General features: G+C 36.5%; 1 protein-coding gene across 5 annotated transcripts in view; it reads left to right on the top strand.

The window, feature by feature from the left end:
- Positions 1-18,931, top strand: part of ANKRD28 (ankyrin repeat domain 28) — a 119,943-nt gene extending 101,012 nt beyond the window's left edge. For 4 of the 5 annotated variants that reach the window (XM_050971631.1, XM_050971630.1, XM_030226558.2 and 1 more), the window contains 14 exons: positions 1,134-1,245; positions 1,883-1,909; positions 2,793-2,867; positions 3,861-4,062; positions 5,486-5,573; positions 5,973-6,090; positions 6,692-6,911; positions 7,948-8,035; positions 8,131-8,214; positions 8,725-8,870; positions 9,044-9,126; positions 9,265-9,347; positions 11,646-11,737; positions 16,941-18,931. In XM_050971631.1, coding sequence (XP_050827588.1) covers positions 1,134-1,245; positions 1,883-1,909; positions 2,793-2,867; positions 3,861-4,062; positions 5,486-5,573; positions 5,973-6,090; positions 6,692-6,911; positions 7,948-8,035; positions 8,131-8,214; positions 8,725-8,870; positions 9,044-9,126; positions 9,265-9,347; positions 11,646-11,737; positions 16,941-17,227 — 1,705 coding nt within the window. In that variant the 3' untranslated portion in view covers positions 17,228-18,931. Of the gene's footprint in view, positions 1-1,133; positions 1,246-1,882; positions 1,910-2,792; positions 2,868-3,860; positions 4,063-5,485; positions 5,574-5,972; positions 6,091-6,691; positions 6,912-7,947; positions 8,036-8,130; positions 8,215-8,724; positions 8,871-9,043; positions 9,127-9,264; positions 9,348-11,645; positions 11,738-12,791; positions 12,932-16,940 lie in introns of all 5 variants that reach the window. The other variant, XM_050971629.1, reaches the window with a different exon arrangement.
- Positions 18,932-21,494: the final 2,563 nt, after the last annotated feature.

Genomic DNA, 21,494 nt, shown 5'->3' with positions numbered 1-21,494 from the left:
ATAAATCTCGTTTTAATTCCAACAAAACCATGCAGGCACAGTTGTCATTAATGAAGTCTAGGCATTTATTTACTCGACAAATAAAACCTGAATTGATTGATTAAAAGCATAGATGTGCTTAACAAGTAGCTTTTTATTAGCTATACTGATCTACTTTTAAAGTTACTTGCATCCTATGTTAGATACATTATTCTTGAAAACTCAAGAAATTTTACCTTGTTCACTACATACTAAGTCCTTGTTTATGCTGGGCAAAAAATTATGGAAGTGAGAGTGCACCTCTGATAAGGAAGTATTTAGTGATCCCAGAGAGAAGAAGGGATGTTGACCTGTTGTACACTTCAGAATAATTAATATCTTCACCAGCCAGTTCAAGGTCATAATAATGACTTTGGAAAATGTTGCTGAAATGATAGACAACATAAAAGCATGAAACAGCAGGGTTATTGCTTGCAGTCATTAGTGTGCACACATGGAGTCTCTTAAAACAGAAAGCTAGGGAGAGGGTGAGCTGACTTGAGTTCCCCATTTCCCATCCTGCTGGCTGAGTGTGGTTGAAACTGGGCTGATCATATTCTGCCCTATAAATTTGTCTAGTGGAAGTAAGGAATGGTATTATACATGCATGACAACAACTGAGTATTTACTGTATAAACAAATTTTAAACATTGTGTCTGGTAGTGGAAGTGTGTGTGTGTGTGTGTGTGTGTGTGTGTGTGTGTGTTATTCTTGTATGCTACCACGAAGATCTGCTTCTCCTCTTTGCATATAACATACAGAAAAAGGGATCAATGTAGAAAAGCATACAAAATACATTGATATTAGCAAAAGTAACTGCAGTTGTGTTAGTAGGGATGAAAATAGCTATGAAACACTAGTTTTAACCAAGTCAGATAAGTCAGAAGATGCAGGATGTCTGCAGAGAAGGATTATTTCAAATTTGGAGCTTTGTGATTGACCTTTATGTTTGATGTAATGAGGTAGCTTTCTCTAGTCCTAGCCAATATTGTACATTAAATCACTGTCCCTGTGTGCTGTATTCTATTTTCCAGTTGAATTGGAACAATTTATCACTTAGCATTAAGTTGAAATTCAGCATTTAGATACATGGTTGCATATGTCAATTTGAATAGGTGCCTGGAATACTTGCTAAGAAATGATGCCAACCCTGGGATCCGAGACAAGCAAGGATACAATGCAGTTCATTACTCAGCTGCCTACGGCCATCGCTTGTGTCTTGAATTGGTAAGAGAACATATCCTGGATGAAAGGGGTCACTGCTGCTCTTACAGGGTGTGCTGGAGAGGCCAGGGGATTCCTCCACCTTAGCTGTCAGCTGGGTCAATACTGATTTGCAGCCTGTAGTTAAATTTAAGCATTTGGTATCCCTAAAACAGAAGCAAGGTGAGGAGCTAGGATGCTAGATGTTGGCTTAAAAAGATGAAAAATTCTCATGATGAGATGATGAGACAACTGGTTGAAGATGTGGGATATTAGTTTCATTTTGTGTCTTAATTTAAAATACACTATTTTTTTTTTTTTTTTTTTTTTTTTTTTGCTGGTGGCTGAAATACTATAACCACAAGTTATCCTGCTGAGAACCTTTCAGAAATTTCATGAATGTCATTTGAAAGGAGCAAATTAAAATGTGGGGAAAACCTGTAAAGAAAGGGTGCCTTATAAAATAGTTCATGCAGCTACAGTAACTAGTGGCCACAGAACAGAATTGCAGATAATAAAGCCATAGTTTTTTATTGCTCCCTTTGCAAAAATATGTGTGTTATTTGATATGCTGCCTTATACAACTTCAGTATTGTTATTAAAACTCCTTTTTTATATTTAAATGTATTCAGACATGAATTTTGGGTGTTTTTAATTACAGATTGCAAGTGAAACGCCTCTAGATGTTGTAAGTCTATTATTTCTCACTTTTTAAGTGCTACTATAGAGCAAAAGGGAACATGTAGTTTTTAAAATACTGCTTGTTTTTTAGACTTATTCAACCATTTCTTCAATGTATGAATGTATTATTTCATTTCGGTTACAGTTTAGATTTAATTGGATTTTACGATTTTAAAATGGGAAATTATTTTTTAAGCCATGTTGGTTTTTACTTTAACAGTTGGTTGACCATCCTATACATGTGCGATAATAAAAATGTAATTTGAATGTATTTGGTGTTCTTCAAATACTTTGAATGTTTTAATCCTACTAATGTTCTTAATTAAATATGGTCTTGAAAAAGACCCAGAAGTAAAACTTCAGAACACATCTGAAAGTCACAAAAAGAAATGTATATACATAGATATTTTAATGCTATAATGCTTTTGCTTTTTTTGAGTCCATTTTTTCCTGTTCTGAGAAATCCATCCTGCTGTCTGGCCTTTCATATTGTATTCTGCTGACTTTTCACTTAATCAGAATGCTTACTTGACTGATGTTTGGGGTTTTTTTTCCTGCTGCTGTTGTCTCCTGTCCTTGTCTTCTCTTTGTATTCATCATTCATATTGCTGCTTCAGAAAAAATACTAATTTTGATTTAGTTTCTTATTGAATTATTGCATTATTATGCAAAATTAAACTACTGGGGTCGGAACATGAATATGGGGGAGATGTTGCAGTGAATTCAGACTCTAAAATGTTGAAGATCAGGACATCTGTAATTCTATGCTATTCTTCCTATTTTTTCTCCTTTATTTTTCATTCTGTGTATATGGGAGACTGTAGCAATTATTGCTGAATGTTTTCAAAGGTGAGGGGGTTTTGCACTCACTCTGACTTTTTCTCTCTAAGCTGATGGAAACATCAGGCACTGACATGCTGAATGACTCAGACAACAGAGCACCTATAAGTCCACTTCATTTGGCTGTAAGTTCTCAGTTCTTTAGTGATGACAGCTCATCTGCTAGCAAACAGTTGTTGCACAGGTTTTTTCATTCTGGATTTTTTCAAAATGGGTTAATAAACAAAACGCAAACATTTGTACTAATATTCCTGAATGAGTCATACAGGATGATTTTTGCATTTCACTTGAAATTTGCTTCATGGAACAGCTTTCATGTGGAATCTTCTAATTAAAATCTGTGCTAATGAAATTTTTATAAGACTTGTTCTATAAGTAATTATGACTTTTTTAATCATTACATTGTTTTGCTCTCTTAATTGTTTAGTATGAGAAATGTTTGTCCTCAGTACTTTAGGAAAGATTTGCACAAGGAGTAATGTAGGACAGTGATGAAATTCTGTCTATAAAAAAATGTTCAAAATACAGAGTAACCAGCTCAATGTGTAGCTTTGATCTTTTCACTGAATTTAAAGCAATTGAAAAACCACTCTGTACTTTCTGAAAATACAGTCTCATGCAGTACATAAATATCTACAAAGTAAAAAATAATCTTTGATAGTGGTAAATGGTAAATGAAAGCTATTTGTACTGCATTCTTATTACAGGTGCTTTTTAAAAAAATATTTTAAGTAAAAAGCCAAAAGAAATTACTTAAATTTGCTAATGTTCCTCACTTGAAATAATCTGAGGATGATGTAACTACAATATAAAGCAATGAAACATTGTGCAGTAGTCAAAATACTGTTTTTTATGTAGATTGAAGACAGATGATTTTTTGGGAGTAGTTGCAGTTGCTGACTGAATGGATAAAATAAGAAAAAACCACCAACCTTCTTGCTGAAATTGTGGGGTTTTTAAATTAGTTGTAACTGTTGTAACTACTTCTGTGCTGCATCAGTTGCTTCTCTGCATGCTAAAGTAAGGATAGTCTCTTTACAGTTTCATTTATGTAGTTCTGTCAAGAAAGGGGAAAATGCTAAGGATGGGAAAATTAAAGAATTTTCTTATTCTTGTAGGCCTATCATGGCCACCATCAAGCTCTGGAAGTGCTGGTACAGTCACTGCTGGACCTTGATGTGAGGAATAACAATGGAAGGACACCACTGGATCTTGCTGCCTTTAAGGGACATGTGGAATGTGTAGATGTGCTCATTAATCAGGGAGCATCAATCTTGGTGAAAGATTATGTTGTAAAGAGGACCCCAATTCATGCTGCAGGTATATGCTAGCTACTAACCTCTAAAATTTTGGCCTTTGAAGTGTATAATCTGTATTGAAGTCTCTGTCATTAATGTTCTAAGAATTAGTATTTAGGAATAGAGGATGACTTTTAAGGTATATGTGGTATGCTGAGAAACATGTAGCAAGAGAGTTGCAGGCAGGAACCAGGATTAATCCAATAAATCAGTGGAGTCCAAGAGTGCTGTTCCACACTTCCATCTGGAAGGGTGCATTGTCCTTGTCCATTGAACTGGCTGTGCTGACAGGTGCAGTGACATGTCCCTCCTTCTCTCCTCATCTTTCACACAGCCCGAGCTGCAGGCCCAAATTTAGAAAGGCAAATTGCCTTGCCTGTCTTGGCAGTAAAATGCTTCTAAAATGACTGGAGTCTTGGAGAATTTTGGCAGTTTGAGAAGAGACATGAAAACTTACTTTGATTTTTTTCCAAGGATTTAAATGACTCCTGAGCATTTTCAAAATAACAGCAATCCTTTGCAGTGTTTTCTTGCTGACTTTCCAAGAAAACATCTCTAGGCCTGCCTTTCTCTGAGTCTAGAATCCACACTGGAGTCTTTTTTTTTCCCCTCGCATTAAAAATAGCCTTATTAAATTTGACATTTATAGTAATGGTGTTACAGAAGTGTTGCAGTTAAAAAGAGCATTATGTACAAAACATCATCATTCTAACCACTTGATTTGTTGTCCATGAACTGCATTCTTCTATTTGATTGAGCTTTCCCAGCTTGTGTTAGCATGTCTGTCAGCTACAGAAACATGAATTTTCACTGTGTTGTGTGAACTGAATACTGCAGCTGTAGGTCAGAAATAATTTCCCTTCCAAGAAGCAATCATTTATCTTTCATGAGTTGCATTTAAATGAGATTTCTCAATTTTCTGCTTGTTCATTTTCCTTTTTTTTAACTGCTTGGTTTATTACATCTATGCATTACATTTCCTTCCCCTTTCTAAATGTGATTTCCTTTATTATTTTATAACTATGTGCATGCTACACTTGCTAACAAACTCTGACTATGATTTGCTAGGTATGTGTTTCCCAGTGCCTTAAAACAAGCAAAAATTATGCTAATTCCTATATTTTAATGTTCCTTCTTGTGTGTATTGTGTAAGATATAGTCTAATGATTTTTAATACATGCAACCTCATTTTTGTATATATATATATACACACACATAAAAACTGATGGCAGTTGATAGTTGGAATCAGTTGTTTCTAACACTGTACAGTGAATACCTGATTTCTGAAATTTCCTAGTATTCATATTTTAATTTAAGGTATAACAATGGTAAAATTGTACAGTGGGTTTTCAAGCTGTAGTCTGAGCAGTTAGGTTACCATTCTGTTTGAGCACTCTACTCAAAGGCAATGAATGTAAGCCCCAAATTTTTATCATGTTTTACAGCTACAAATGGTCATTCAGAATGTTTGCGGCTGTTGATAGGAAATGCAGAGCCACAGAATGCAGTGGACATTCAAGATGGAAATGGACAGTGAGTTAAAATGATGGACATTCTGTTCTACACGAGTTACTGCATTTTGTAAAAGCAAAAACCAAATACTTTACAGTAGTTATTTTTAACTTACTTTAAAAGGAAATTATTGCAATAAACATGAAATTGAGGGTGAAAAATATTCAGTTGGGAGGAAACTAAAATGTGTCTTACTGCCCAGATGCTTTGAAAATGGATTCTAGTTACTTAATCAGGACTTCTGAACTGGGACATGTTACTTTATTTTCTCAAATCTAAAAAGCAAATGAGTGGAAGGTCATTGATGATGTAAATCTTAACAGTGTTGAGTGGAAGGATAGCAGTTGTTGTGCTTGAGCTGAGTGCTAGTCTGTTAAATTTCCAAGTGTAAATTTCCACTTTATTTCTGTCTCTGCTTAGGACTCCTCTGATGTTGTCAGTTCTCAATGGGCACACCGACTGTGTTTATTCACTCCTTAACAAAGGAGCAAATGTAGATGCCAAAGATAAGTGGGGCAGGACAGCATTACATAGAGGGGTAAGAAAATATTCCCTTTTTTTCGTGTCCAGTTTCCTGCATGGTAATTTCAAATAAAGACTTAATATGTAGTGTTAATTAATGTACTCATTATTCTCATCTTGCCATTTTAATTTTTAGTTGCATTTTTAGTGGCATTCAAAAGGTGCATTCTGCCTGTTTACTGTCTACCCTCAGAATTTCTTTGGACTTCTAGAACCTGCTAATCTTGCTGTAAAGTGTTGACTGGAGAGGACCCAGAGTACAGGTTTTTTTGGGGGGGAGAAGGTAGTGTTAATGGGAGGAAGAAAAGCGGGATACGTGCCACATGCCAAATATTTTGTTTGTAGTGTCTGCCAGATAAGACAATTGAATGAGCCCAAAAGATTAGTAGTTCATTCAGTGTTATTCCAAGAAAATATTCTGACATAAGTTTATAATACATTGCTATTTTCCCAACAGAATGTCTGGTTTTAGGAATAAAAATAGCAACTTATTTTTCTTATTTTGTTACGCCTTAAAAATGCAAGAATTTGCCTGAGGTTTGTTTGCTTGAGTTCTACACCTTGGCTTACAAACATGAATGTTTTCAAACTGGCCCTTTGCTGTGTCTCTCTCACAGGCAGTTACTGGGCATGAGGAATGTGTGGAAGCATTGCTTCAACATGGTGCTAAGTCCTTACTACGGGACTGCCGGGGACGGACCCCCATCCACTTGTCAGCGGCGTGTGGCCACATCGGGGTCCTGGGGGCTCTGCTGCACTCAGCTGCTGCTGTGGATGCAGCACCTGCAATGGCAGACAATCACGGCTACACATCGCTGCACTGGGCCTGCTATAATGGTAAAAGGCATCGAAATACAGCTCTCAATCGATTTGTTGATATTGGGGTAGAAGTATTAATAACTTAATATTCATCCAAAAGCAACATATAAAGTCCATCCTCTTTCAGTTCCTTTTAGTGAATGAGAGAAAATGGCAGACATGAGATCTTGTAGAGGAATATATGAACAACTAATACATAAGAGATGCTTACTTTTGTCCTACATTTTTGTCATACGCTATCTTAGTTTAATGTCTCAAGGAGTCTTTAAAGAAATTCAGCATAATACTTTTGAATAGAAATGTGTCACACACATCCCAAAAAATAACTTTCATAAGGAGTAATGGTTTCAGATTAAATCTATATTAAGCTTGCTTCATACCAACTATGGTAGCCATAAGAATCTTAAGTATATAAAAGTGATTCAATAAGAATTTTTTTTTTTCTTCACTGATACTTTTCATGGATTTGAGAGTGAGGGAGAGCTTAAAATATAGGAAAATCACTCAGCTCCTTTGCTAAAGATTTTGTTCTGTGTGTTCATTTAGAACATAGTAGGGGTTGTTTTTTATTTCATCTCTGAATGACATGATAGAAAAAAATCAAGAAGTAAGAGATTAAACCTTCATTTCACCAATTATTATTAAGTGAATAACTGCTGAGCTGATGCAGCTGGGTGATAATTTCAACTAAATGTGGAACAAAAATAAACCTCAAATGGTGGAGTTGTTTTCATAGAGACAAAATGTACAGAAGAGTTTGCAATGCAGAGGTGTAAAGAATTCAATTAGATGTTCTGAATGTTCTTCAGACAGTGTGAGGTACCTTATAAATTTCATAAAGTTTACAGTATTACATGTCAGTTTGATTTTCAGGATTCTAAGAATGTATTGGTTCCTAAATGTTGAATATTCAGCCCTATTGAATATAACCAGTCTTACTTTGAAATTTTCAATACAATGCTGTTTAATCTAATTTAGATACATATTTTTCATTGTAAGCCATAATTAGACCTTTTCCCTTCTTTTCAATACCTAACTCTTACATTTGCTTTAGGTCATGACAGCTGTGTAGAGCTGCTCCTGGAACAGGAAGTTTTTCAGAAAATGGAAGGAAATTCTTTCAGTCCCTTGCATTGTGCTGTGTAAGAAGTACAAAATTATTCTTCATAAATTTAATTGCTGTATTTAGCAAAAGATTTATCATTCTGTAAATAACAGTCTGTTTAATTCATTATAGGATAAATGACAATGAAGGTGCTGCAGAAATGTTAATTGATACACTAGGTGGTGGTATTGTGAATTCAACAGATTCAAAAGGAAGGTAAGAGTGCAAATGCAGAAGGAATGTCTGTAATGTCATACAGTGGCTGTGCTAAATTCTTCAGTCATTTGGGGCATTGTATTTGCTACTTGATGTTAATTCCTCATTTTCCCCCATTTTATTCTTTGAAAGTTTTTGTTTTATTCTCTTCTAGAAATAAATTTTAGATCTTGAAATTCTGTTCTGATTCACTAAACTTGAATTGACTTTTTATTATGCAGGCAACTTAGAGCACGTTTTAAATTTTTTCATTTTGTGGATAGAGCTTTATGCATCTTTTTTCTGAATCAAATTGTATCTCTATTATAAACTGTGTGGGTGGCATTAATTGAACCTAGAAAGTGACTTTATAAAGGCAGCAGTCACAACTCCAGCAATACTGATTGCAAAGGATCAGTGGGAGAGACTGCAGAGTCTTTTTTATTGGTAGGATCACAGGCAGGGATGCCCCTTTGAATACAGTAGAAAGCATGGCTGAACGTGGCCATATTGTCTTTTGATCTGTTGTAGAACACCTCTGCATGCAGCAGCTTTTACAGATCACGTTGAGTGTCTACAGCTTCTGCTTGGTCACAGTGCTCAAGTAAATGCTGTAGATTCTTCTGGGAAAACACCTTTAATGATGGCTGCAGAAAATGGACAGACGAATACAGTTGGTAAAGAGAAAGCTTTATGTATTTCTGCTCTTAGCTCTGTTAATCTTACTGTGGGTGAAGTAGCCTTACAGTTAATGTTCTTGTGAATATATTTTGCCAAAATTCTGTTTTCATTTTGCTGCTTGGATTTTTAGGAATATGCTTTTAGTTAATAAAAGTCTTTCTGTCCCCAGAGGTGCTGGTTAGCAGTGCTAAGGCTGATCTGACTTTGCAAGACAATTCTAAGAACACAGCACTCCATTTGGCTTGCAGCAAGGTGTGTGCACGGTCTGACTTATCAGTGCTGAGCTTTGTGTTATCAAGCACTGTTTGAAAGTATTGTTACTTTGAGAAAACACTCAAAGCAATTTGTGAAGAATATTTGTTATGTGACAGATGTTTGTTCTGTGTTAAGGGTCATGAAACTAGTGCCTTGTTAATCCTGGAGAAGATTACGGATAGAAACCTCATCAATGCCACCAACGCAGCCTTGCAAACGTACGTATCAGCAGGGAGGGTGTTTGAAAGATGAGTTCTTGGTGTGTATCTTGCTCATAAAGAGGAATATTTTTCAGATTTTTTTTTCAAACTAATTGAATTCAAGCTGTTAATAGGTACCAAGAGTTGAACCAGTTGGGAATCAAAAGGGTGTTTTGCTCATACTTACAGCTCTGGATGTTTTTTTTTTCTTGTGGGTGAATAGGATGATAAATAAAACTTACATTATTGTGATTCATGTGTGGAGTTACTGCAATCCACTGAGATTACCTGCAAAACTGAGATTTTTCTATTTTAAAAATTATCCAGTTTTTCAATTAAAAATCACTTCATTTAACAACTTGAGGCAATCTAAGACTTGGTCTTCAATGATAGCTACTTTTAAAAAAAATAACTGCCTGAAGTGTGCTTTTATTCTTCCGCATGCTTTCTGTTTCATGTTTCAAGGGTGAAATGTTATTGTCAATTAAATGTCATGGAGAGTGCACTCTTCTTAAACCTTCCTGAAGATGGTCTCTCAAATAGAATTAAACCTATTTGGTTAGCCTAAATCACAAGGAAACCTTAGAAATGTGTGGTATGTCATACCAATCAAGATGGGCTACTAAAATGACTCTTCTGCATTTTTTTCCTTTTGGAGAATGGGTTTGTGTTCAGGGAATACTTGGCACACAATGTGTAGCTGAGTTATGCACATGAATTATTAGACTGCTTCAGTAATGGTATCACAGACCATTTAGGGAATGGTCTGTGATACCACTAAAAAAAAGCCAAAAAAACCACCAAAAAACACCTTACACTGGAACTTGTAAGCAACTCACATATTATTCTGGCCTTACATCCCTTCTGTAATCTTGCCATATTCAAACTCATACAGTGCTTCCAAGTATTCCCTGAGACCTGCTTGAATTAAGGAGTTAAAATAGTAAGAATTCTTCCTTTGCTTTTGCTGCTCACCATGGTGCACCTCAGGCAGCATGAAATAACCAGAAAGCAGGAAAGGATTGATTGCCTCGTTTCTGGCTTTAAACAAGGATGTCTTGGGAGAAGGAAAAGCAAAAAGGAGATGGGAACAGATGTGGGAAAGTATGCTACCACAGGCTCATGTAATTCCACCCACATGCCTTGGCTCAAATAGTTTGATCAAGAGATGTCATGGGATAAAATAGGTACACATTTGCACCTCTATAAAGTGTTTTATATAAATTGCAAGGTTTTAACCGTTGTTTAAATAATACTGCTTTAGCAAATGTTTAATAACTAAATTGACTTCTGAACAGCTTAAACAAAGTCCTTCTTTGTGACAAGATAAGCATTAAAATTGTTGGTCTCTACATTCAAATTATTTTAATTACAGTACATTTTTCAGTATATCTGTGGGGTGTGATAATTCTTGCATTTTTAATACTTTAATGTAAGCACCATAAATACAGCTGCTCCTGTTTGTATCTTTTGCATTTCTGATATATAAGTAAGGCATTTGTTTCCAGCTTACAGTTAATTCAAACAACTTCAGGAATCTTAGAATTAATGAAGAGCAATATAAAGCAGAAGGGAAGTAAGCTGATAATTCTGTTTCCTGCTGAGTGACAGTAAGGTTTTATTTAAGCCAATGGGAACCAGTTTTGAAAAACTGTTGCATTTGAAAAAGATACAATTAGAATATTTGAGATAAAGCTACACTTTCCTTTATAGAGCAAGTCAACACAACATTGATTTATGGTTAGTAGTTTGAGGTTTTGAAAAGTAATCTGCTTTTCTTGCTTGCATTATACTGTGAAATATTTTTTCATCTCTAATCACAATGGAATATAGTGGTTTCTAGAAGGCAGATTGATGAAGTGTTTCTGCATCTCTTATGGGTATTTACATGTAGCAGCAAAGGGCTGCCATTCTGCTGTTAGAGCTCCACTGAGTGATGGCAGTGATACACAGTTACTCTCACATGTGACAGTATCTGTTACAGCAGTTGAGTGGGGGATTTATCAGCAGTAGGGTGCCAAGTGTTTCTGACTTTTTAACACGATAAAGTCCATTAGCAGGCACATCATTACCAGCAGTGCTTCCTCCCTGTGTGCTGCCATGGAAAGAAGAAAGTTCATAACTGGTATTTTAGAGTTTCTTTGCAATAAGAAAAGAGATTTGCTGAGTTTCCCATCTTAGTTATTACATCTACAGCATTTGTATAATGTGTAAATAACATAGAAGTATAAGTATGACATTTAACTAGATGCAAGCTACCTATCTTACTTCATGACTTGTTCTAAGGTTTATATATGAGTTTGCTTGTCTTCACAGACCTCTGCATGTTGCTGCTCGAAATGGACTAACGGTTGTAGTTCAAGAGCTTTTAGGGAAGGGAGCAAGTGTACTTGCTGTAGATGAAAATGGTAAGAAAAATCTAACTTTGTTTTCCTGTAAGGAACTGTGGTTCTAAATTCAACTCCCTGAAAAGCCAGTAACTCTGGAAACTCCAGATGAGCCTTGCAGTAGGTTGCCCTCACAGAAAAAAATGCATTGGTGGTGGATCATTTTACAAAGCAGCAGAAGTAGGGAGAGTAAAAAACTTTCAGAACGATGCAGGTCACAGCACAGCAAAGTTTGGCTTGCATATGTAGTTTTATGATGCACTGTAAAAGTAGTTTTATGATGCACCTATAAATGCACTAGCTTTGGCATACCAAAAATGGTCAGAAAAACATAATGCTCAAAGTAAAATATAACTTTCAGCTGTTAAGCTGGATTGAATTGCTATTCGTTTTGTCACAGTAGGTATATTGGTGTTAGCTTTTAAAAGCTAGTATGATTTACAGCTCACAGTTACTGCTCTCAAGCTTCTGGCTCTTCAGAGTTTTTTGGCACTTAGAAGTAAGAAGTAACTGCTTTATCACAAGAATAAATGCTGCATCTTGTAAAACAAAAGAAAATTAGATTTACTGACTAATTCACATATTTTCATGTAAGATATCTGTGGTCCTCTAAAGCTGTGCTTTTGAAAGCATGAGACTCTGTCTCTTATGCCATGAAAGCAGTAGCTGGGATTTGGGGAGGGGTGAGGCAATGGATTGTTTGCTTTTGACTTTGTTTGGGTTTGTTTGTTATTTTTTTATTCCAAAAGTGATGTGCCTAATTAATAGTTCTAATTATATTTCCAGTTTGGAAAGTTTTTCCTCTTTTAATGTTCACTTTGACTTTCTCTGTGTAGTTTCTCAAATTACACTACTTAAAGTGGCATGGGTGACTTAAAGATCATTCCTTGCCTAAAATAGGAGGCAAGAGTAAGCGCTAAAACAAACTCCCTCAAATGAAAAGTCTGAAAGTTTGAAAGTTTTGTTTGTTTGTTTGTTTGTTTGTTTGTTTGGGGTTTTTTTGGTTTTTTGTTTGGGTTTTTTTTTTGCTTCTCATCACATGTATGCTGACTGGAGAAATTTGCATTTTTGTGAGCTTCTCATATACAGCCAGCCAGTCCCTTGTTAGGATGGATCTTTGACATAACAGAGAGAAAACATTTGTATCAAAGTACCCTGGCAGCCTGGAGATCTAAAAATCTTCTTTTTAATTCTCCTCACATTTTTAACTTTAAAGTAAGTCTGAGCACTATCTAATATTTTTCTTCACTGTGGTTCTTTCTAATAGCATTGCTTTCTATATAAAATTTTAAGCAGCCTTGAGACTATATCAAGCAGCCTTGATGGATTCTTTTTGACTGAAGAAATAGGCAGTAGAATATTTTGGATCACAACACTGACATTCTCTTACTTCAGCATAGTCCAGATAAGTTCAGTGATCTGCCAGACAAGATTGGCATTTCATACAAAATTAGATGATATGGGAGTTTAATTTTAGTTTTAGAAAGTTTTAGTTTTTTACATGGAACCTGTCTTCATTATATAGAACATGTAACCAGCAGAGCCTCAGCTATTATGGAGTGATGATCCACTTTTCATCTTTGAATTTGTCCTTTCTGTAAAAACTACATTGACTTTTTCAAGCAGTCTCTATTTGTATCTATAGCTGTATAAACTGAGTCCTCTGCTGCTATATCTGAGCATTATTGAAAAACATGAGCTTTGAAAAAAAACAGCATCACTCCTGTTACCTGCATTTCAGTTTATAAATAGTTTATAAGATTTTTAAAACTCTGAATTTGAAGTCACGCTGCTTTTGTCATGTAGCATCTCTTAAAATGGTGAGATTATTTTTGTTTAAGATCAAATGTCAGTAGAAAAAAATCTAATCCTCTTGGTTCTTAATAGATTAAATGCAGCTGAAACAGAAAATTAACTTTCCAGTATACTTCCCCAAAGTGGTTGTATTGACTGTTCATTCTCAGCTCTGTATCAGTTCTTATTCAAATTTCTTTTTTTTTCCCATTTTTCTGCACCAGTCATGATGAAACTGCCATCACCTTCATCTCCAAAAATTCTGTTGAATTGGGCATTATTAATGCAAATTTGCCCATCTTAAAAGAAATTATTGGCTTTTTCTTTCATTTGATACCATATGAAGTTTTATTTTGTCACTCAACCAACGTTTCAGGGGACGTTTCTTTGTGTGTTTTGTTTTGTAGTGTTGTTTTTTTTTTTCCCTGAGTATTTGACTTGTATTTTAGTTTATATTGGAGATGTCCTGTTTTCTGGAAGAAATTTTTCTGCAAGTAGTTATAAGATGACTTCTGCCTCAGACTCTCATCTCTTTCCCAGTGTTAATACCTCATTCAGTTGATCCTGAGAACTCTCATTGCACTGACCTCATCACTAACCCTCTGATTTTCCTCTGGACACCTTCCTGGCAACTTTCAAGCCCCAGGGGAGGGAGCAGCTCTGCATTTGGGCAGGGGGAGCCTCAGCCTTAAATCAGTGTCCATCATGCAGACCCTTGTTTTTTGTTGTGCAAGAATGCTGCCCCAACTCACTCTATTTCTATTGCCCCATCTACAAATGAAGATAGTAAATATTTTGTTGTTGTTCTGTGAAGCCTTACACAGGTACAAGTGCAGATTATGAGGACCATTACAGGAGAGCTGAGTTATTTCAGTGGAGTCAGTTCATTTACCAACATCAACTTCAAAGGAAATATAAAGTATTTATATCTGCTGTTTCCCTGGCTTTTGAATTATTACTCTGCAGTTAAGTGACATAAAATTACAATTTGTTCTTATAGATTTGAATTTGATATAGTGTAGTTAATATAAGTTAATGTGGTGGAGGACACAGATGTCAGTCTTCTGTGGTGTAAGCAGTTACTTCATCTTGCTATGTCTAAGGCAGAAATAAAACTGGTGTATGTCATTCCTGCTTATGAAAGCCAGGAGCTTGAGACCTATAATTGTGTATTAATTATAAACACAGATTTTAGAGAACAGAGAACTTTTAACAGAAGCAAGTATTTTGTTTAATCTAATCCTTACATTGACCTTTTTACGATGAACTGGGATGCATTGCTCCAGAAGGAACATGAGTATTCAAGACCCTAGAAGTCTTTAAAGGGAGGAGGGGGGAAGGGGTCAAACAAACAAATAAAACTCTTAAAATAGCAGATGACTGCTTGTTTTCCTTCTTTGAACTTTTATCAAATCACATTAGTGAAAGGAATGATGTTGAATATGACCAGCTTTAATAAACTTACTTTGTGTGTCATCTTACCTTCATACAACCTCCAGCAACTGTAGATATTAAATGGTGTGCATCTGAGTATCAGTTCTGAGCCTTCTGTTCTGCCTTACATGCCTGAAATGCAGTCATGATCCAGGTGTGGCAAGCCCTGGCCCTTGCTTCTGAATCCTCTCAAAATGTATCTCTTCTGCAGACTGTCACTGTTAACTCTGAGCTGTTTAAGTGCTGTGGTACCTTACTAACAATGAAAACATCCGCTGCGCTGCACTTCTGTCCGGCCCTATCGCATGGTCAGCTGGTGCGTTCTGTGCTTGACTTATCTGTGTTTCCTTGGATTGTGTGCTCCTTTGGGCAGGGACTCTTGTCTTGCTCTGTTCAAAGCATCAAGCACAAGGTCTGTCCTGAGTGAAAAATAGTTCAACTGCAAGACTGTCCCCTGCTTGCTGTTTTCTTAATTTCTAGCTACAGTTATTTTCCATAATGTGCTTACTGGTTTAATACCTGTGGGCAGCTGTGCAATACAGTAACTGCTCCTGAGCTCTATTCTAAAACTTGATCTGGACCTACTCCTAAAATAAAGATGATTCCTTTGAAGTAGTTGAAACACTTGCTGGTAGAATGAGCATTGCCTTGTTTTCCCTGCCTTCCTAAAGTCTGGATAGAAGTCTATCATGCACTTTGCGTTAAAGCCATCTATCATTTAAAATTACTTGTGTGCTTTTTATACCTGAATATTGTACACCTTGAACTTGTGGACTACGAGGTAGTGCAGGACTTCAGACTCCCAAATGTACCTGAATATGAGTCTTCCTGTTGAGCTCATTGTGGGCATTTCTGTCCCACACAGTGAGAGATGCTGCAGGGTGGAGCCAGGGAGGGGAACTTGTCCTGCTCTTGGTATCAGAATTAGCTGTGATCTGTGGTGGTACTTAGGAGACTGCCCTGCTTTTAGAGCTGCCAGTGGCACCACCAAGGACATTCCCTCGGTGCTGTAGATGCACCGAGACCTGTGCCAGACCTCACCCTCAGGCGCCATCCAAATGGCTAAGCCTGAGACAGGAGCAGTGCACAGATCTCTGCTGAGGAAAATTTGAAGCATTTTTCTTGACATTGAATGAGGCAAGTACACAGAGAAGGGGAAGCTGCAGAAGGAACAATGGTGGAGGATTATTAGAGCCACAGAAACCCTGAAGAGATGTCACAGCTACATGACCTGACTGCAAATCATTCCACAGCCCGAGACCTCCTGCACTTGGGGGTTGTCATAGCAGCAATGCCTGGCAGAAGTTTGGTTGGACCAGTTGGGCAACCAAGTGGTCTCCCTGCAAGTTCTAGCCTGCTAACCCAGCTGGCATTTACTCAAACTTCTCTGGATTTCTTAATTGATACCATGCAAATAGAAATCAGACATTGGCTTTCTAATTTATATTATTGAATATTGTAATGAAGTATATCACGCCATTGTAATGAAGTGATTACACTCTGTCTTTTCAATTGACTATCCTTTAGCCAGCTTGTTACTGAGATAGCACAGTGTTATTGAAGTGCCTGTCTGTGATGAACAGCTGTGGTGGAGATTCTGGATGAAGAAACCTTTGAGCTGTAGTTTGTGCAGTAGCTCTTTAGTGAATGCTGTCACCTATCCCTGTTGCTGCTTTTAGTTGTCTCTCCTCAGCCAGGTGATTTCCTCACTATTTTCAGATCTGGGCTTTTCTCACTGGCCTAAAGTGTTTGGCTCTGCTTAACAAAGCAATTACATCTTTTTTGCAAAGCCCATTAATTTCCAGATTGTTTTTGTAATGAGAAGTTTAAAAATACTAATTGATAATGCGTTTATTTCATTTTTTTGGTTTTTCTAAACAGTGCGGAGCTAAGCAATGTAAAATACTTTGACAGCTGAAAGATTGTATGAACTTTTGGAGAAATTTGTACTTTGTGTTTCTTTCAAATGAAGGTTTTGTTTTCTCTGGATTTGTAGGTTACACGCCGGCTTTGGCCTGCGCGCCCAACAAGGACGTGGCCGATTGCCTGGCTCTCATCCTGGCCACCATGATGCCTGTTTCATCGAGCAGCACATTGCCCTCCCTCACCTTCAATGCCATTAATCACTACACCAACACCTCAAAAACTGTCACCTTCGATTCCTTGCCAATCATGAGGAGTGACCACAGCTCCTACTGTACTTTCAACAACATTGGCAGGGAAGGTGGCTACCCCTACACAGAAGAAGACGAGCTCAATGACTCAGATTCTGAGACCTATTAGAAGATACTTTTTGTAGGTCTGAGTGAACCCTCACGCTGGAAGGTCAGACTCGTCCTATCAGAAAGCTGTTGCTGTTTGAATACAGAAGGAGGACACACCTTTGAGAAGATGTTTTTTATTGTGGTTACATATTAAAAAAAAATCTGTGAGACTCTAGGAAGATTTTTAAGAGCATATTTTGCAGAAGAAGCATAAATTCTTGAATAAGTACTTTGAATCCATGGCAAAAAAAGAAAAATAAAGAATGTCAAAACTGTTTTATTTAACTGTATTCTACCATTCTGTTTCTGGTGCCGGGAGTAATTCCTGCAGACTGGGCACCCAGCTTGGTGTAAATGAACAAGACAAAGGATGCTAAATTCAGATGCTCTCAATAAACCTAAAACCATTTTGAAGGCAATAAATGAGTTTGGTACAGTAGGCATTGTTTGTGCTGCAAATTGCCAAAGGACCAAATAACTTAAAGATTTTTTTAATTAAATGCGTTTTTGTGAAAACTGGAATAGGTTATTTGAGAAGTTATTTCAACCAAACCTTAATTACTTCTGGAAAAGAAGCTTAGATTTGGGTTCAAATGTTGAATTTTATTTTTTTTTAATCATCTGAAAGCCTTCCGACACTATTAAATGTACCATAAAAGAAAGCAGATGTGCTTTTAAGTTGTATTTTCTTTTTTTTTAGGTGAAATGGAAATGGTCTGTCATACTTTTATAATACTAAAATTAAACCAGCTAACAAGGTGAAGTCAGGGTGAAAAATGTACAGTGTAATAAGGGAAGGAAGGTTGGGGGGGGGAGATGTGGGAGGGAAGAAGTAATTGTTGCACAGTTACAGATTTTTTTTTTTTTTAACTTTTGGGTTTTGGATGGAATTTTCTTAATTTAAAAATACAGTAATAACTTGAAAACTATGAAACTGCATAAAAAATTGAAATGTCTTGATAACCTGTTGTGACTGAGAGTTCTTTTCAGTAATTTATCTACTTCCTTACATCATAAAATTGTATGTAAGATTAAAATTGTATATCCCTGTCAATTTTTTTTTTTTTAATCCCAGATTAACGGGGGGGAGGGAGGAGGGGAGGTGAATTTAAAAGTATATTTCCCTAATAGAGAAAAAAGTACAGTGTCTGGTCTGTGGGAAGAGCTGTGTATCTTTGTTGTGCTCCATTTAGAAAATAAACAGCAGAAACAGGTCCCTATAATGTAGTTCAGACTTGCCCTCTTTTTTTTATTTATAACAGACTACTGTGGTTTTTTTAATTGCCTGAAGAATGAAAAACTGACATAAGTAAGCTGAAGTTTTGTCTGTTAAATATTAATTTCCTTTATTTGGCTCTGCTTTAACTATAACTGTTACTTTTCAAATTAATTTGTTAATGTACATGCAAGGAATCCTTGCGTGTCCTGGCAAAGTACAAATAAATGACTACAAACTGATTCCAATTTCATTTTTATCCTTTTTTTGTATTGTGAAACTGGAAATCTTTGATATTGTAAATTAACAGCTGCTTTTCTGAACATAGTGTGGAAACATGGGACAATATTTTGATCTATTTGATAATTTTGTGGGGTTTTTGAAGAATTAATGAGCATGTACATAGAAATAGTGACTGCTTGAATACTGTATTTACCTGCACTCTTTCAGTACTTCAAGATTCCTGTATATTTTACAGAGTATAATAAAACCCAAATGTGAGTTCTACTAATGAATAATTTATTTGTATGTACTAAGAATTAATGACAAAGTCTCTTGTCGAGCTGGTAGAGTTTACAAAATCTTCACGAAGGCTTTGCCAGCATTTTAATTCTAAAGTGAAGGTGAGCTATTTAAAGTAATTTTGATTGTTACTTCGTTATTCCTTTAGGCTTCCTTATAAATACTGCTTTCTTAACCATTTGTGCCTGTGTTCATTGTTTATCTGTGAGCAGAGTTAGAGGACTTCAGGGAGGTGGTGATTTCTGTGCTCTCTTCCCTCTGAATCTCTCACCTGTGTGGCTCTGTGGCAGCGATGCTTGTGCCACAGGCAGCACTCACAAGATCCACATGGGCCTGTCTTGGGATTCACTGCAACCATTTAAATTCAAAGGCTGAAGCAACGTGGACCAATTTTTTCCTCAAAAGCTTGTGGGAAACCTGATGAGAATGCGAAGTGGTGTGGCAGTTATTTAAAAGGTAACAGCTGCATGTTTCTGTTTGTGAAACTGTCTGATGTTAATTCAAAAGCGCTGTGAAAGGATGATATTAATAGGCCTTTATTATCTGTGCTGACCTCTGTCTGACTTGGAGATGACCTGGTATCTCTGTGTGGTGTCTGTAGCTATAGGGCACAAACTAGCAGGGGACACTCCGGTCCTGCTGGAAAAATCTTAATGCAGTAGAGGCTGGGTGACAGAAGGAAAAGCTCAGATGGCATTGGTTTGTTGAAAAGTCAAAAGATTTGGATATGAATACAGATAATGCAGAAAACAGTCCTGTTGAATGTGTTTGTTTTCTTATGCCAATCAGAAATTGTACCGTTCATTTTGTTGCTACTCGCCTCTTGAAAAGTTTCTCTCTGCATTATATTGTATTATTTTAACTTAGAGTTTTTGAACTTTTTTTGAGCTAAATATCTGTCTTTTCTAATTATGAATTCTTAAATCGACTTTGGAATTCATATTTACATGACTTGTGTATCTCATCTGTCTCATCATTGCAGTTTATTTAGTGAGCCTGTACCTTGCAATTTGCATGTATTTGTCAAAAAAAAAAAAAATCCAAAACACTATTATTACCTAGCAGTATGGGTAGGACAGTAATTGTGCCTTCTAAGTGATAATTAAGATTATGATTAGAATAAGGTCTAATTTCAAAAATGGAACATGATTTGTTTAAAGACCATGCTGCTGTGTTCAGAGACCACTTCTTAATGAGAGGTCAAGGAACAGCAGGCTCCTTGTCTCTGAAAGACAAATAATGATGATGGTGTCTCGTAGGGCTTTAAAAAAACATGTTCATACCTCAGTTGGAGGCCTGTTCCTTTCCAGAAAATTATGTTGGAACCTCCATTTTTCTAAAAGAAATCCTCCTGATTTTCTATAGATTAATATTGCACAGCTATTCTTACAGCCCTTATCCAAACAATCAATTGGATTTTCATCAAGGGAGAGCAGCGAGCCTTGGCTGGACTACTGAAGCAATAGATTAGAATAAAAGAAACCCTTTATGTCCTGGGGAAGAAAAAAAATCCAATGGACTTAAGGAACGAGGACAGCTGGCTCTGCTCAGCTTTCTGTGTGCTCTGAGTTCTGGGATGTTTTATGGGTTTTCCATTCTCAGGATAAATGTTCTGCAGGAGAAAATGCCAAGTCAGTATGAACCTCCTAGGCTGAGTTGGTACTTTTAGAGTGTCATGTTGCAGGATGACAATGCTGGGTGCTGATAAGATGAAGAATCAGTGTCTCTCACTAAGAGTGCCCTTCTGCAGTTGAGGAGATTTTTTGTGTAATTCCATATAAAATCTCTGTGTCCTGCTTTGTATTTCCTCCTGTAAGTTTTTATTGCCTTCCCATGCTTAGATGTCTCCAAAATAATTGTATAAATATATGTGGAACAGTCAGAGCTTTTATTCTAGGCACTTTTTAAACTTTGGTTGCAATTTTTGGGGCATTTTTTCTGGTAATTTATTTTGTTTAAAATTCTGACTTGTCTGTGTTGTGGTTTATGCTACCAGGCTAAAGAATTAACAAATGTTTGGTTGAAAAAAAAGTTCATATTTAAAAATTAATTCTTCAAAGTTTTGCTCCTTTCAACATCTACACAGATGTTAAAAGGAGCACTAAAGATCCCTAAGTTGTTACCTAAACTGTAGGGAAGATGACTAAAAAGGAGTATGAGATAACGTTTACAGATTCTCCAATCCAGTTAATTCTGGTTTTGAGAAGAATTGGCCTTCCTGTCTTGCCCAGATTGTACCCAACAAAACAACTACAACTACAAGTAAACACAACAACTACAAGTTGTAGTAGCTGTAGTAACCCATGTAGTAACCCTGAATAACATGCCCTATTTATAGCTACTATTAAAAAAAAAGAGAGAATGTTCATTAAATGCAGTTGGCTGGGGATGACAAAAATATTTGGGTAACTTGGGTTCTCTTTTGCAAAAAAACCAAAAAGAACTGTGGTGATCATTCTGTTGTTGATGCTGCAATAACTGGGTGAGAGGATCAGCGTGTAGAGAGATGGGAAGTGTCAGTGACTACTGCCCAAAGAACTGGCTAGCA

This window comes from Serinus canaria, chromosome 2, assembly GCF_022539315.1.
Source record: "Serinus canaria isolate serCan28SL12 chromosome 2, serCan2020, whole genome shotgun sequence".
Lineage (NCBI taxonomy): Eukaryota > Metazoa > Chordata > Aves > Passeriformes > Fringillidae > Serinus > Serinus canaria.
Note: the sequence above shows the minus strand (reverse complement) of the source record. Positions and strands in the feature narration are given on the sequence as shown.